This window comes from Podarcis gaigeae, assembly GCF_964106915.1.
Source record: "Podarcis gaigeae genome assembly, chromosome: 1".
In the NCBI taxonomy this organism is placed as follows: domain Eukaryota; kingdom Metazoa; phylum Chordata; class Lepidosauria; order Squamata; family Lacertidae; genus Podarcis; species Podarcis gaigeae.
Genome location: NC_139678.1, coordinates 126,179,445 through 126,196,901, shown reverse-complemented (window position 1 = coordinate 126,196,901; position 17,457 = coordinate 126,179,445). Strand labels below are relative to the sequence as shown.

General features: G+C 41.8%; 1 protein-coding gene across 4 annotated transcripts; it reads right to left on the bottom strand.

Moving 5' to 3' along the window:
• Positions 1-16: 16 nt before the first annotated feature.
• On the bottom strand, positions 17-16,212 carry BZW1 (basic leucine zipper and W2 domains 1). Of its 4 annotated transcripts, none has more exons than XM_083712099.1 (12): positions 15,937-16,212; positions 13,183-13,256; positions 9,021-9,197; positions 8,426-8,520; positions 7,880-7,945; positions 7,350-7,485; positions 6,428-6,537; positions 6,154-6,324; positions 4,665-4,811; positions 3,350-3,488; positions 2,264-2,386; positions 17-2,167 (listed from the first exon to the last, which is right to left on the bottom strand). In XM_083712099.1, the coding sequence occupies exons 2-12, from the start codon at positions 13,244-13,246 to the stop codon at positions 2,136-2,138; spliced, it is 1,260 nt and encodes a 419-aa protein (XP_083568225.1). In that variant the 5' UTR covers positions 13,247-13,256; positions 15,937-16,212; the 3' UTR covers positions 17-2,135. The 4 variants fall into 4 exon arrangements, 3 of the variants coding, with proteins under 3 accessions (XP_083568225.1, XP_083568227.1, XP_083568226.1); XM_083712101.1 differs by having other exon boundaries at positions 15,941-16,113; XM_083712100.1 differs by having other exon boundaries at positions 15,507-15,995.
• Positions 16,213-17,457: the final 1,245 nt, after the last annotated feature.

The following is a 17,457-nucleotide window of genomic DNA, read 5'->3' as shown; positions in this document are numbered from 1 at the left end:
TGTCAGTCAAAAAACAACTTTTTATGTATTTATTTTGTAATTAGATCTGTAAATTTCTTTTCATATTGTCTTGTTCATCTGTTAAACCTTCCACTTGAAATAAAGCATTTGACAAAAAAAATCTTTTTCCTAGTCTTTAATGTTGCGGTTTTGTTAAACGGCTGCCGCCCACACATGCAGCCTTGTTGCAGTTGGAACAGGTTCTGTTCCAAAGTTAAGAATTGTTCAGATTTCAGTTAAACAGTTTGCACATCTGACATGATGTGCAAACTAATAGAGGAAATTGTAAATCAGTATTGTTGAACATGCCCCTTGTAGTGGAGACAGCAATCTCTCCTTTGCGGTTTGAAAGAGCTGCTCAGCAAGGTGTGCTGATTAAAATCTCTAGCCCCTAGAGAGTTATCTAGAACCGAATGTAACCCACCAGCTTAAAAAAGCCTTTAAAAAGAACAGAACCTGCATTTTCACAAAACTCCCTGAAGTATCCTGTCTTCTGGCCCAGGGTGAATGCACGAGGGAAAAGGCACAGTTGCTGTAAATGGAGCCTATTCCAAGTTTTTACTGGCAAAATTTGTTAGGGGAAAAGGTATTTACCTGCATCTTGGTGGAACTGTGTACACACAGGGCTTTGCTATCTGAATGCTCATCCAAAACCTCTCAACGCATGTGGCTGATTCACATAGCTAAACTGCTGGAGTTTACCCACTTACATTTCACTAGTCAGAAGCAGTCATTTTGGGTGGAAACAATGGACAGAGGGAGAGCAATCAGACACATGTTTTTCCTTTGGCATTTCAGGGTGGGAAAGCAGGACCCGCATGTACTGAAACAGATTGGTCCGTAGAAACCCATGTATTTCTGCATTGAAAGCAGCACTCCCTGGCTGCTATTCTGAACTGCCTGACTCATCCATTCTCTGCTAGTAGGCCCACTACTAGAGTCACATCTGCTGTATCACATCTTGCTATATGTAACCAGAATATATTCTGACCCGGGGATATTCAGCACACCTAATGCACTTAAACAAAGATGCCTATAGGAAATAGTTTTCCTCTATCAACAATTGGGTCCAATTTAGACAGTTCCCCTTTCTCTTGCAGATTCAGGGATACAGAAACCATGGGGGTAACACAAAAAACTAGTATAGCTTATGCAGATAGAATGCAAGAGTTGTCTAGCTTCCTTCCATTCTTTTTCAGTGAAAGCATTGAGACACATACACACACACACAAAATATTTCTCTTCCTGATCCTGGTTAGCAAGAATACATTCTCCAAGTATCTAAAGTGCAAATCCTTTTAACCTTTAAAAGGATGGTATTCAACACTCATCCTACTCAAAGGTAGACCCATATAATCTAGACCCACTAGACATAACCTAGTCACATTCATTAATTTTTGAGGACTTGGTTTACTACAAGCTAAAAAGTAGTATACAACATTGCTCAAAAATGGTCAATGCAAATTGTTTGTTCTGTTTCCAACTAATAGCAAGGCGGAAAAATACATTTTTCAAAGAGAATATATATTGTTCAAGGATCTGCTTAAGACTGCAGGAACACCAGAACCAGGAAGCTGAAGGCAAAGAGCGTAGTTTGAATACTGAGCTTAGTGACTGCAAATTGCAGTGGTATTATGAACAGGGAATGATGTGATGTTAGGAATCCCATCACTCTTGCTTGGATCTAGTTATCTTTCACACACAATTACACAAGTATGGCCTCTTTACTTTGGATACTTGTACAGTTTAATTTGCAAACAGAATTTTTATAACAAATTTCATTTTTCCAAATCATGTCTACTTGTAAACTTTTTTTTATAGAAAACCCAGGGATAAAATGAATTTAAGTTGTGGAAGGCCTTAAATTATGTTACAGTAGAAAATACAGGAGGTAGAAGGTAACTCAAAAAACTAATGCAATGTTAGAATCAAATCTATAGCTCCTGTAAGCTACTAACACATGGTTTTAAAAACCTAAATCTGGTGTTCTCTAATGACCATAGAAAACACAAACATAAATTTGCCATGAGAGCCCTTATATCATGCTTGATACAGGGAGGTAGGATGTAAGAATCAGGACACAAAGACATGACGTTTTATCTACTGCTCCTGTTTGCTTTACTGTTTTTGACAACTTAGTCACCTTCTTCAGTTTCAGACTCAGATTCTGAAAGAAAACAAACAAGCATTCCAGCATGAGAACACTAAACTTATTCAAATGAATGCACAGTAAGCAAAGCGGAATTGCATCAGGCTTACTCACCTTCCTCAGCATTCTTGAGCCATTCTACAAACTTTTTCATTTGTTCCAGAAAGACACTCTTTCCTTTGGCAACATGTGCATCTTTATACCATTTCAGGATGGGTTCTTCACTTAGAACCTCAGCTGTTGAAAACAAAGTGGAGTTAGTGCAAGCAGTGTCTATCCCTTCATGCAGCACAGTTTAGAAAACAGATGCCAAGTCACACCATGTGTTTTCAAAGCACAGAAGTGCCTAAATGCAAACCCTCTAAAAAAACTACCACCAGTAAGTTTGCCAAGCCACGTTCCTCATGCTCCGTGGCCTTAGCATTGTTTAGGCTGTAAATTTCCACTAGACTTGACCAGTTCATCAAGCAATACATTTTATATGTTGCTCAATCACATCTTTGGAACTGAAGCCTCATTAAAAAGGTAAAGGGACCCCTGACCGTTAGGTCCAGTCGCGGATGACTCAGGTCACGTGCTCATCTCGCTTTATTGGCCGAGGGAGCCACCGTACAGCTTCCGGGTCATGTGGCCAGCATGACTAAGCTGCTTCTGGCAAACCAGCGCACAGAAATGCTGTTTACCTTCCCGCCAGAGCGGTACCTATTTATCTACTTGCACTTTGACGTGCTTTCGAACTGCTAGGTTGGCAGGAGCAGGGACCGAGCAACGGGAGCTCACCCTGTTGCGGGGATTCAACCGCAGACCTTCTGATCAGCAAGCCCTAGGCTCTGTGGTTTAACCCAAAGCACCACTCGAGTCCCTTGAAGCCTCATTAGGACACCCTATTTTCATCAACAGGATACTCATCTACATCTCAAAAAAGTCACTTGACATCACAATGGGTAGCGGGGTTCTGTTAACACTACTGTGGGCTCATCAAGAAATTTGTTTAAGCGGATGCAACACCAGAAGACTAAGACCCTTTTCAAATGGCATAATGGAATTATGGGCTGCAGCTTTCTTCTTTGAGATTAAGACCTTACTGATAAGCATCAGAAGCTACAGGTTAAGTAGTTAAAATAAGTTAAAGAGAGTTAAAATGTTAAACTCTTGAGTGTTCTATCTTCTTTTACACATGACTAAGTGTTAAACCATTACCTTTGTAGAAGAGCACCACTATTTTCTGGAAGGCTTTCATGAAGTGGATGTTGTCATAACAGTACTCCTGAATCTTGAGCAACAGAGTCAGTTCAGACTGACCTTGGGTTGTAAAGGCAGCAAGAAGAGGGCTGTATTGCTGTGAAGATTGTAAGAACAGTTACGTACAGGAAAAAAACCACACACGCTTTTATTCTGATCAACAGCTTCCCATTTCTCCATAAATGTGCCTTTTAAATGTGTTGGAGAGGGAATTATGGGTGGTTGTTTTTTGTATTACATATTTTGTGCTTTCCTTTTGTTTTTTTATGTTGTGAACCGCCATGTGATCTTCAAATCTAGTGTGGTATACAAATCTGATAAATAAAAATGTTTTGCCTACTTGTTATGCACAAGCTAGCGTACACCAGAATACTGCTTAAAACTGGGCTTATCAGAAATCATCAACATGTAATTTGTCCTAAAATGGACATGTACATTTTCAAACCCTGCTACCAGAAAATGCCTCTTTCATGAAGGGAAAAAATCCTCTGGCTGCTGTTGAACTGTGTTCCTGGCCACATTTGCGGGCGCTCATGGGCATTATAGTCCAGCAACGTCTGGAGGGCCCATGGTTCCTCACCCCAGTCTTAGAACCATGCACTGCCAAGTTACCTATTAGTGATTTCCATTTTCTTTTACAGACAAGAGTAAGTAAGATTTTTTGAAATCCAGAAACTCAACATTTTAGGAAGAATGTGAGCCCTACATTGTGGCATTCAGGGTACACTTTCAACAGGTTTACACTGAATGAGATAATAAGCTTATATTAAATCAGGAGAAATGAAGAGAATCTGTTTGAAAAATCTAGTTCTCATTTTTATGTAGCCTATTCTCTGCATATCAATACAGTATTATGACTGAAACCGTACATCATTATGCAGCGTAGAATACTTCTTTTTTTGGGGTACTAGCCACTAGCTTTCATTCCCTGTCCTACTGTCCAGTGCACATTTTGTGCCCACTGAGCAGGTTCAGTCCCATATTGGCCTGTTTGGGGCTTTCCCTCTCTCCTATTTTTCTTTGGGGTGTGTGTGTGTGGTGGGAGACACATTTATGTACAACCCCAGCTACAATCATTTTTTAAAAAACAATTCATTTGATTTGTCTGCAAACCTTGGGGTTACCCCTAACATGACATCTGCATGAGCACCTGAAAACTGAGCTGGATACAGAGGGAATGATCACGTGGACTTTGCACCCATGCCTGCACTGCAATGGACCCACAGATGTTTGCTTATATGATATACTTTTTAAAAAATGAACATACAAATACCTTCAAGTGCTTGATGGCTTGTTCCGCTACTAGCTCCTCTTTTTTGTTCCATTCCACAGTGCTCATTACACTGGACCAGATAATGCCTATCACAGTCTGTTCTGATATGTTGTTTTTCTTCATCTCTTCCTTGACATACAAGATGATCTAGACAAGCAATTCCAGGGAGTGTTACATAACATTCTTGCACGTGTATTGACAAGCTTTGCTTAGATTTTCTTGGGCCTAGAGATTAGCTTTGTTCTACCCAAGAAGTAAATGCTACAATACTTGGCACCACCCTTGAGTAATAACAACACCTACTACTACTGCTACTTATCATTTATAATCCAGCCACTCTGGGCGGCTCCCAACAGAATTAAAAGCACAACAAAGGATCAAACATAAAAAACTTCCCTAAACAGGGCTCCCTTCAGATGTCTTCTAAAAGTCAGATAGTTGTTTATTTCCTTGAGATCTGATGGGAGGGCGTTCCACAGGGCGGGCGCCACCACCGAGAAGGCCCTCTGTCTGGTTCCCTGTAACCTCACTTCTCGCAGGGAGCGTACCTTGTGCACCACCCTTTAAGACATTTCTGTCAAGACTCAGAATGTGAAATTCAAGACACAGCTCAAGGTGGGAACAGCCATTCTCCCGTTCCTTTCTACAGTTTCTGCCTATAGACACAGGGATCTTGCTTCTCCTTCCCCACCCCCATTTTAGAATATAAAATCTTAATACATTTCTCATTGATCATGGAAACCAAGCACAGAAACTGGGCAGCCCAACTATGGTAGCCTTCCACCCTCCAAATTGCTTGGATCCCCAGCTACCACGAGCTATCATTGGCTATGCCGCCTGGGGATGGTGGGAGCTCTAGTCCTAAAACATCTATGCTTTGTGCACTGTAGCAACAACCAGTCCTTAGGAAGCAAGGTGAAACCAGCCAGCTGCGTCCCAAACCCTTGCCAGGGAAAAGGGATCAAGTCCCTGTTCAATCACAGAGCTCCTTGGGCGGTGGCCTTGGAGAATGTCACCATCTTGCAGACCAGCTTTCTTCACAGGGCTTACTGCATAGATCAAGATAACCCAATGCATGCTTTCCTGGACTCCTTGTAGGATGCAAATGTGATAAACACAATAGCATTATTCACAGGTGAAAAGGCTATAGCCTGAACAGGTACAAGCGTATATGTGAACATGCTTAACTGTTCCTGAACATTATCGTTATTTTCATAAATATCTGCAGTTATTTCAAACATTATTAAACAAGGTTTCATACTTCCCACCTTGCTGTCAGCATTTTACATTGTGCAGACATTAGTGCAATGTTAATTCGCCAAACACACTTGGAAAGAAAATATTTTAACAGCAAAAAATGTTACAGCAATTGAGACAGCTAGAAAACCAAGCTACTTGGTTGCCATGGCAGATGCCAAAGTTACGAAACAAGAGTATTAGAGACCAAAGAGGCTCATAAGCTATGAGCAGAGGAAACGAATGTACTTACATCCTTAAAGTTATCCCCACGTGACATCTGCTCCTGAAGTTCTTTCTGCAGTTCTTTACGAGCCCCTATGCACTGCTGGTTCCGGACATATTCAGAGAGTTCCTTTAATCCTGCATCAGTGAAGTATTTTGTGAAGTGTTCAAGGCTTTGCTTGTTGGCTGGAAAGAGTTCCTGAAACATTGATATTGATTATTTGCGGTGTACTTTAAAAAAAGTTGCACATCTCAAATTACTCCATTTTCATCACCAAAAGTAGATTATCTTATTTACTTACCATCAGCCTGTTGTCCATGTTGACTTTACGAAGGCTAGCAGCTACTGCATTGATATCTTTTTCATTTATCCATGATTTGAACAGTTTTACTGCAAAGGCTGCTGAAACACCTGCATGAGAGGTTGTATGGTTACTTTTAATACTCTTGAAGAGGTGTCCTGCTTAATATTGTCCTACTATCAGATGCGACTTACCCTTGCCCTCCAGACGTGATTGGACTCCCAACTCCCATAAGTCCCATAGAGCACGGCCAATGGTCAAGAATGATGGGAGTTGTAGTCCATCTACATCTGTAGGCCACAGGTTAGCATATAAAAACACAGGTGGCTTTGTTGTCTCAAACTGTTAGCAGATTTTGATAATGAAATCGCTCTTTGTGTATCACTTCCTGACTGGTTTCATGAGGAAAGGTTTTCTAGCACTCTCACTGGACGTGCAAAGGTCACATTTCATGATTAAATTATAAGGTTTTGCTTCACTATAACTAAAACAAATGCACAGTCTGTTACCTAGTACCTACTTCAACCTGTGAATCTTAAGAAAAAATCTGGGTCTTGTATTGTAAAATTCTGAGAAAAATACCGTATTTTTCGCTCTGTAGTTTTTGGAGGAGGAAAACAAGAAAAAAAATATTATGAATCTCAAAAGCCAGAACAGCAAGAGGGATCGCTGCGCAGTGAAAGCAGCAATCCCTCTTGCTGTTCTGGCTTCTGGGATAGCTGCACAGCCTGCATTCGCTCCATAAGACGCACAAATTTCCTCTTACTTTTTAGGAGGGAAAAAGTGAGTCTTATAGAGCAAAAAATACAGTACTCATATGCTAGGAACTGGGGTTGGACAGTTCCAAGCACACTGTGCAGGAATATACCTCTAAATATCAAAACAGACAGGGAACACTTCCAAAATAGTTTACCACAATTACCTTCTTTAACTAGATTCTCATTATATAGACTGTTGAGAATTGACGCATTAAGTGTCCCATTGGCCAGAAGAATACCCGTCAGCATGGCCAGTTTGTTCCGCTCAGACTCTGAAAAACCTTTCAAGAATAGCAGCAACTGCAAAGGGAAAAAGGCACAGTCAACACTCTGAAAGAAGCAAAGTGCTGAAATCATTTATGAATGCTACCATGAGATATAAAGGAATGTATCACTGGAAACAAGAAAAGGACCCCCTTTTGCAGAGTTTTTATTATAATGACTGAAAGTTTTACACGAAGTTTCCGCACAGCCACTTACTCTGATGCCTATGGAGAACTATACCCTCCAGGTAACCAGAAAATGTAACTTTTATAAATGGGACAGAAATTATTCTTTTTTTCAGGCCCTAAGTGACTAGCCAAGGAAGATGTGCACATGCAGACTAAATGTTTTGCTAAATAGTAACAAACACACAAATATACAGGAGTATCTATAAGGCCATGGTCCAAAAAATAGTTTCAACTTGCAATACCTTTTTGACTTCATCCTCAAAGCCTTTTTCCAGGTATTTGTAACGCCTGATCAGCTTGTTAAAGACCTGAAAGACAAATGTTAGCAATTAAGACTATAGGTTTCATAGAAAAGGTGGGCAACCTGATACCAAGGGGCCATATGCATTCATGCTTTCGTTTTATGTTCCCTTAGCGCCTTCAGAATCTTCCCCAGAATCTCTGCTTCCCAGCAGTAACTTTCTTTCTGTCAATTTCCTCATTTTGTCAGGCTCTCCCCCCTCTATGTAATTTCAGAACTGGAAGAAGCAGTATTTTACCTGATAAAATCAACTGATTTTTAAAAACCTTTTTCCTTATTATTTGACTTGAGGATAAGGAAATCCCACCCCTCCAATAATCCAGAACACTTTTGTCTCTGGCTGTGGTCAGGGCCAGCAGGTATCCCTCAGCAATTAAGCCCTCAACAATCCCTCTTTATACATGCAATCTTGCTTTTCTGTGGATGTTTATATTGCAGGGAGGTAGAATCAAGAAAAGCCATTTTTAAAAAAGCCAACAAAACAAACCTGAGCAAATGCTTGCATCGTTTCTAGGTCTTCCTGTGCTGCAAACACACAGACATCTGTGTGCATCATGTCATCTGCCAGTGTACCACCTGGGGCTATTGAGAAATTGGTGTTTAGTTTTACAAGAAAAGCTAACATTGGCTAAGATCACTTTCACTAGTTAGAACAGCATTTAAGTTTAATACAATGCAATGTGAAGTAAATCAACAGCAAGTGAAAACCAACTATTTAAAGTTCAATGGCAAACGGAGCAAGATAAAAATCTTTCCCAGTGCTAAGAATTAGGAGCCCCACGTTCTTACAGGGATGCTAGTTTTTCAGGAAAACACTGAAGGCTGACTAGAAGCTTTCATCTTCCTAAATTTGAACTGGATCATCAGTTACTAACAGCTACCATAAAATACTACGTCACTTCTGTGTGAAGCTCTTCAGAGAAAAGAGCTCTAATGCTATTATATTGTGGAGGGTACAGAGGCTACATAATCAGTAGCAACTGAGATCATGACCAATGAATGGTTGGTTAGTTTTAAGATCCAACCATGCAAATACACAGGCACGCTTGTAAACCAAAAGAGCCCCTCTTAAGGTCACTTACCCAGCATTCCACCAGCCACCAGAATGTCAAAGAGTGTCTCTGCATAGCGGCGATAATCAAGTTTTGCTCCAGAAGCATCAAGGAATTTTGCTACTGCTTCCAAGTCACTGCCAGTTTCATTTAAACCTTGAATAATACAGTCCTGAAACTGAGTGGGGTCAAACCTCTCTTTTTCATCTGAAATAAATAAATAAATAAATAAATAAATATTCTGCGAACATAGTACTATTTATTACATTGTTTTTTTAATACAAAATCATATTACGGAGAGTGGCCCCAATTTAGGTACACAGTTCAATCAATGAAATTCATCACAGCAAATTATATGGGTACAAATAACACACACAACAAAGTGGCAGTTAATTTCAGGCTGACAGTTGGAAAAAATAGTGGAGCCAGATAAAATAATAATAATAATAATAATAATAATAATAATAATAATTATTATTATTATTATTATTATTATTATTATTATTATTATTATTAATATACCGCCCTATACCTGGAAGTCTCAGAGTGGTTCACAGAACAAGATAAAAGGATTTTTCTTTACTGATATTGTGAATGATGACAGCAAACTTGAGTCAAGAAGAAAGTAAGTGGATTCTAAAGCAGTATTACCTACAGCTGGGCCACTCTGTAATGTAGCTCCTCAATAGATGCTGAGGAACAAAGGTTGGAAACCTTTCTTCTTTGAAATACCCTTCGAGAGTCAGGGTTGACCAGGAAGTAGGGCACTCAAATCATGCTAATTCACTAGAGAACAGTACAGTAGTGGGTAAAAGAGCCTTCTAGGGCTGGGGCATGACACGGCCTCTGTATATGTGAAGTCCCGAACCCAGTTCCCCAGTATCTCTCACTCTTGTTGTTCAGGTTCATACTGCTGATACATCAGCCTTTGCCAGCCAGCTGCCCTCCAGATGTTCTCAAATACAACATCTATTTGGCTAATGCAAGTTGTAGTCCAAAACATCTCAATAATCACAACACAAAGAAAAACAACAAGTTTTGTATATGGACAACTATCACACTGTATGGCACACTGCTGAGATAGAAGATTGGCATTTAATATACTGTACATCAGGGGAGCATATTATGGCCATTTTCCACTTTAAAAGTTACTGGAGATTTCCATTACACTTTGGAGAGGCCCATCACCAGGCCCTTTAAAGATCTATGCTTTCCCCTTTTTTGCATGATAAATGGTTTGGTATTTTTAGCAAAATACAAAACGAACCCATTTCCGTCAAGAAGTGTGCTTTGTATTCAAAGAAATTTACCTTTAAAAAGTTAGCACCCACGTTCTATAGATCAAAATAAAATGGTTCCATATCAGCCTTTGGCTACACCCTTCTTTTTCTGGCTGGCACCAGTAAATTGACAATAATTACCTGAATTATCAACCAGTATCCAGCCCAATTTTCAGGATGTGGAAGTCATGAGTACAGCGTTCATGACTGAGCAACCATTAAGGTCTGCTTCAATCTTCCACAAACATAGGTATTTCCCTTTCACTTTAAATAGGGATTCTGACACAAATCAGTTTATTACGGAGCTAGCTAACTCTCACCAGCAGTTCCAAGAGCTATTTCTACCTCTCGCCATTTTATTACATTCTGGTTCTCTCTATAAAAACCCTCATATGAATGCATTGCAGAAGTTCTCTTTAAACTCATCTATTAAAAATACAAACTTCATGGGCTTGCCTTCATGAATTTGCTATATCCCTCAAGATCTTTGAATGGTCAGCTTCTCAGCTTCAAATAAGCCACTTATCTGTACTAGAACACAAGATACTCTCACTGTAAGATACCAGAAGTATACAACAGATAGAAAACGAAGGACCACAGTCACAGCAAAATCATTTTTGGCAAAAGTGTTGTCAGTTTGAGCACTCTCTTAAGCCAAGAATATCTGGTAAAAAACAATAAAAATATCAGCTGCACCTGAAATCTTAATTTCTGTTTTAACCTATTATCAGTCTATTTATAATGGGCTAAAATTTTAGCACCACCCACAGCAATTCAAAGTTAAGTTAAAGTTGCTTGCTACTCCACTTCTGAAAACATTACACAGAAGAAAATTCCATAAATATGAGAGGATCTTCTTTCACTTATGCCATTTAGAACTCAGGTATCAGTTTTCTTTGATCCTCAAGATACTGGGCATTTGTTATCCAAAGACTAATACCACAGTATTATGCCATGTGTGCACTCCAGCTCACCCACCATGTTTCAGCAGATCAAGACAGTACTTATCTATTTCTGCTTCCGGGTCCCACTCCCACCTACTAATTTGTTTATTGGAATTCCACCTTTTTCACTCAGTCCAGTTTCATTCTTTCTCACTTATTTAAGCACCAGATTACACTCTTTTCCCTAGAACATCCTGACAAGAAGTGTGCAGCTCCTTCAGTTTCAAAGGTTTAACAAAAACAAAACAAAAAAGTTGGAAGGTCCACCATAAAGTTGAACGAGGATTACAAAAGTGAGTTCAAATAAGACCTTGTATCATGGACCTATCCCAACTCTAAATACTAGATTCAAGGTTCTGGCTCAATGGCAATAATCAATTTTGTGATGTTTTTAAGCTGGCACAGAAGTTCATGTGCCACATCTTTTAAGTCATAGGATCAAGATTTGCTTTCACCTTCACAAGTCATTTAACTGAAACCATACCAAAATAATCTTTAAAATAACGACGTTTCAGTTTAGAATTCATTAAAGCTACACTTTTCTCTCCTTTTACTGAAGAAACACTGAACAGACAAACACTCTTTAACATAATTACTACCCACAAGTTAGTATTCCTGTGCTTTCTGGCATGCCACATAGCCAGTTGGCTGGACTATTTATATGTCATAGTAGCAAGAGATATACGCCCTGTGCAGAGGCAAAATTAAGGCCCTTTCCTAGCCATAACACCTTTGAAAGCTCGTAGTTGACCGGCTTGAAGAAAAGTTAAATATAGCACCTACCCATCTAAAACAAACATCTCTTCTAAAGCCAGGCATTAAAGAACCATGAAAATTTGAATCCATGGGTACAAATACCATATGGCCCCATGGAGCCTTCAATGTAGGGCTCCTCAGGATTGTATTCCCCCTGCTATTTAACATCTACATGAACCAGCTGAGTGGGGTCATGCGGAGTTTTAGAGTATGTTGCCAGCGATATGCCAACGACACACAGCTCTTCTTCTCCTTTACATCTGCAGTTGTGGCAGTGGATGTGTTGGACCATTGTCTTGCCTCGATAATGGGCTGGATGAGAGCCAAAAACTAAAACTCAATCCAGATAAGATTGAGGCACTGTTAGTGGGTGGTTCTCTTGACTGGATGGATAGGAGGTTGCCTGATCTTGATGGGGTTACATTCCCTCTGAAGGAACAGATACACAGGCTAAGGCCACTTCTGCATCCATTGCTTTTCCAAGGCCTTTGGCTAATGAGCCAATCTATGGCCTTCTAAACTGTGTGTAGATTGTTGTTTTTTGTTTGTTACTACGGTATGTATTTTAGTGGTTTCATACTATCTGATATTGTAAACCACCCTGTGATCCTTGGGTGAAGGGCAGGTGCGGAGGGTGCATACAGGATTAGACAGAGAAGAAGGGGTAAGTCCTGCTGCATGGGCATAAGTCTATTTCACTCATGCTAGGATGCTGCTGGATACAACTCACAGTGAATAATTTTGTTCAAGTTCAGTATGTGAGAACATCTGTGTAAGATAAATCAAAGGTTGCAATGTGATTTTTAAACAGACTAAAAACCTGTCACTGGGAGACAAAGGAGAATGGGTTCATTAGTTCACTGGCTTTAATAAAATTAATATTTCTGTTTAAAACAAATATTTTTATTTTAAAAGCAGGTGATAAGTGAAGAAAACAACAACAGGGATATTGATACTACTCTCACTCTTGCATTATATGCAAGACATAGCTGCCTTAATATAAAGAAGGTAGTTGATCAAGGATCAATCCTAAAGACTTTCCACCAAACTGTCAATGCAGCTTTCTGTGTGTGTGTGTGTGTGTGTGTGTGTGCGCGCGCGCACACACACACACGCAAAAACACAGTACAAACCACAAGCAAACTTTCTCTCAGATGTCCAACTGTATAATACAGAAACAATTTAATTAAGCATACATATAATTAGGCTTACCTCTTTTCCTAGTTTTAAAACGCTGGCCTGATAGCGTTGGCTTTTGCTGCTTTTGATTATTCATAAAAGACACCCTATGGAAATAAACAAAATTTTCAAGATGTATCAGTTAAGCAGATGATCCCTAAGAGCTTGGGAAGACTTCAGTTAAGCATCTGCCAGCTATTGGCAACATCCTAAAAATGCATCTTAATGGTTTCCTATTTTATTTAAGTATTTTCTACTTTAATGTTTGGAAACATTAAGCGTTTACAAATCTTTTCCTATGTTTCAAAATACATAACAGACCTTGGGTTCTATGATGCCTAAATTGAGTAAATCTGGGCTGAGAGATTAGAAACATGATGTTTTTCTTCCTCCTTTTCCAACTTGAATAAGAATTCCCTTCTCCCTTTCCCAGTTGGTTGTTAGCACAGTTTTCCCTAAGATCTAAACTGAACCAACTACAGTATGGTTAGAACAAATCAAGCATTGCCTTCAAACCATGATCTGAATCTATGGTTTGAAGACCAAATACTTTGACTTCTGAGGCGAGTAGTTGATACTGGACCAGCAGATATCAACACATCAGAGCGCTGGGGCTGAGACCAAGAGACTGATACCTATCAAGGCCTATTAATGAACTTGGGGTCAAACTTAACTTGGAATCGGAGGACTTCCAACCTCATGATTTTTACCAGTGCTCTGCCTAAAACTAAGTAAGGCCATAATTAAGTCAGGACTAGCTCCTTGACAAAGCGTTCTCTTGTGGGCCCTTTCCTATGTCAGTGGGCTCCAAGCACTGCTGGGTAATTGGTGCAGCAATATTTTTATTTCAGTGCAATACCCCACAGCAACACTAGGCTAGGGGCACTGTGATAGATTTTAAGCTGGTTAGATCCAGTCGCCTGACACTGACTGCAGTGAGATGAATCATAAGATGAAAGTATCAAGATAGCCAAGGGGTACATGGCTATGCCCTCACACCTCGACTTCATAATTATATGTAAAAAGAGAGGCTGTCAGTCCAAACATATTAATTGTATGTATAGAATCCAGCCTTAACACAAAAAAACAAAAGCAAGAACTGCATTTAAGGCTTCAAGGGAAAAGGGAGGGGTTGGGGGGGCAGGCGGAGCAGCAAGAGTATCACAATGTTTAAAGCCCTGTTCTTGAATTCATTCCAGATTAAACTGTAAACAAGAACGAGAGGAGTATTTTAAAGGGGTATTTGTGGTACTCCGTATACCCCAACAAGGCTGTAGTCCTATGACCACTTCCTTGGAACTAACTGCACCTGAACAAAACGGGATGATTCTGAGCAGGTGTGCTTAGGATTACAATACCTGCTCTTCCAAAAAATCATAGCTGTCTAAAAAACACAAGGCACGGCCAACATTCCTCCGGCATGTTTCTAGGTATTGGGGTGTGAATGAAGTTTTGGGGATGGGCCAAAATTTCTCCTGAATGCATTCCGGGAGCATATAGCATAACCAGAGTGAAACCAGCTATCCTCTTTCACGTTTGTGGGGTGGCAGGGCTTGGATTTTGAGGGGACCAAACTTACCAACCCCATGGCTACTGCTTAGCTAGGGGGAACCCCCCCCCCCGTGTGCCTTGGAATAATGTTACATCAGGACAGAGTATCAATTCAGGGTGCCCAGGGAGAAGAAGGAAAGTAACTTAAGATGCCCTTCACGCTTTTGCAAAAAATGGGGGGGGGGGGGAGAGAGAGATGCAAAAAGCAGTTTTATCCACAGGGCTCATTTCACCCATCCTTGTGGTATTTAAAACTCCTCCTTTCCCCACTATGGTCTCTCACGAGCACATACAGATTTTCATCTCGCACCGAAGCAAAAAGGCTGAGAAATTCTGACACTCAAGGCAGTAGAAACATGAGATGATTGGACCCTACTGAACTTGAAGCATGGGAACCCCCAACAAAAAAAATTATAATTTGGCAAAATATTTGGACTTCATGTATTTGTACAATTTGGAATATTCAATGTGATGTGATTGGATCGTTAAAATGGAAAACTTAATAAAAATTATTATTAAAAAAAAGAGAAATTCTTTTCAAAATGCAATCGCCAAACGTTGAGTCCCCTCCTCCTCCTTCCCCACTCAGCCCCGGGAGGTGTCTCCACCCTTCAACCCCCTCAGGAAAGACACCCCCCATCTACAAACACGGGTAGGCCGTGTGTACGTATTTTTTGTGTAGTTAGGGGGGGGGGTTGCCCAGCCTCGTGCCGCTGCCTGGGCCGGAAACGGGCCTTTTCCCGGAAGGCTCTTCCCTCAGCCGACCCGAGGCGCCCTCCTCCTTCCCTCCCTCACGGCCTACCCACCGAGCCCTCCGGGCGGAGGCGGCCGCTGCAGGAGCTGGAAGCGATGGCCCCGGAAAGGAAGGGAAGGGGGAAGTCTCCCGCTAGCGCCGCCGCCCCGGCTAGGCTTTGAGTCCCGCGCTGCTGCCTGCCCCTCCCGGCCGCCGCCGCCACAGCCGCGTCCCCTCCCTCCCTCAGCGGCGTCACTGCCCAACAGAGGCCGCCGCTTTGTTACCCGCCAGGCCGGGCCGGGCCAGAGGGCGCGGGCGAGTGAAGGGAAAGGAGGGGGGAGGAGGAGGGGAGAAGGAGGCCCAGCAACCGGCCTTGCCAGCGCGGCCGTTACGGGCCAGGCTCGCGCCGCCGCGCTCCCCGCCCAATCAGCGCCCGCCTGGCCGCGTTCTCTCCCCACCCCACCCCGCGAGCTATCAATCCCGCCGCGCGCCTCGGGCCTCACCGACTTTTAAGGCAGGAAAGGAACGTCCAAGGAGCACGAGCTTGACTAAGCGGCGCGACGGAGGACGGAGAAGGCGGGCGGTCTGAAGCGGCTTCAAGTCTCCACCCCTTTTCCTCCTCTTCTACTCCCCCCTCCCCACACAACCTCGCCCGAGAGGAGAGGAAACCACGCGAGAACACGCGGGTGACGGGCAGGAGGGAGGCGAGGCTTGCTGGGAAGGAACTATTATTCACAGCCGTCACACAGTGGGAGGGGGGGAGAGGAGAGAAGTGTGTCGTGCTGAGGGTCGAGTGTGTGACGCCGGTTGGGCCTAAAGGGTTTTTTTTTATTGTGGGGGGTTGGTTATTTCCTCATACAGAGAGGGAGTTCAAGTTAAAAATGAAGCAAGTGTGTTTGTTTAACCCTACCCCCGTTTATTTCGGAAATGGGCTCGTCCAGCTCGCCCACTCCCCAACTACGTCACGCAGCAATGGGCTGCGTTCCTTTGGGCGGGGTTTGAAACGAGATTCTGCTCTCCGCTTCCACCTCCCCTCCCTAAGTAGACGCGTCCAGGTTCGTCTTTTTCCGGGAATGGCCCGAGATACTTCGTGGCGCAATCCATTGAGCCGTAATAGGGGGAGCTCAGGTGGTTATCACGGTAGGAGGAAGCAGCCCAGACTTTCTGGTTTGCTTTTGAAGTTTCGTCTGTCTCGCAACAATGAGAGCTTGCAAAATAAATAAATGGTGCTTATGACTTTTATTGTTTCCGCGTTTCTATATGTATGGTCTACTTGAGATTCCTGCATTGCAGGGGGGGGAGGGGTTGGACTAGATGACACTGGGTACCCCTTCCAACTCTACAATTCTGTAATTTGGTGGTAGCGGTTTCCATCAGCCAAAGGAAAAAAGGGGAGGGGAAAATATGCAAAGGTTCATTTGCTTTTAAACGCAGTCGGGTTTTCTAGTGCGAGGAAATTGTAAATTTAATAATAATAATAATAATAATAATAATAATAATAATAATAATAATAATATTTATACCCCGCCCATCTGGCTGAGTTTCCCCAGCCACTCTGGGCAGCTTCCAATCAAGTGTTAAAAACAATACAGCATTAAATATTAAAAACTTCCCTAAACAGGGCTGCCTGATGACGCTTCCGGCACTGTCCATCATCATCATATTAATTATTCCCGTGTTGCAGGTGGGGTGCAGGATTCGAGACAGATCACTCATGCCTTCATTACAGGGGCTGGAGCCGAAATTGAGTTACAACAACCCTGCTCTGTACTCAGGTGGTGTCATCCTTACGATTGGCACACCAGCCAATGGCCTGGCCAAGTTGTGTCAAACTGAAATGCATTATTACTTGATCGTGGCAAGGTATCTCATGTTCTGAGAATGCTGCTGTGTAGGGCGAGTGGGGGGTTAATGCTTTGCTTTGCTATCGCTTTTATTGTTTTTAAAAATCTTGTGCTTTTATGTTGTGAACTGCCCTAAGATATACGGATGATGGGCAGTATGCTAATCAATTAATTAATTGC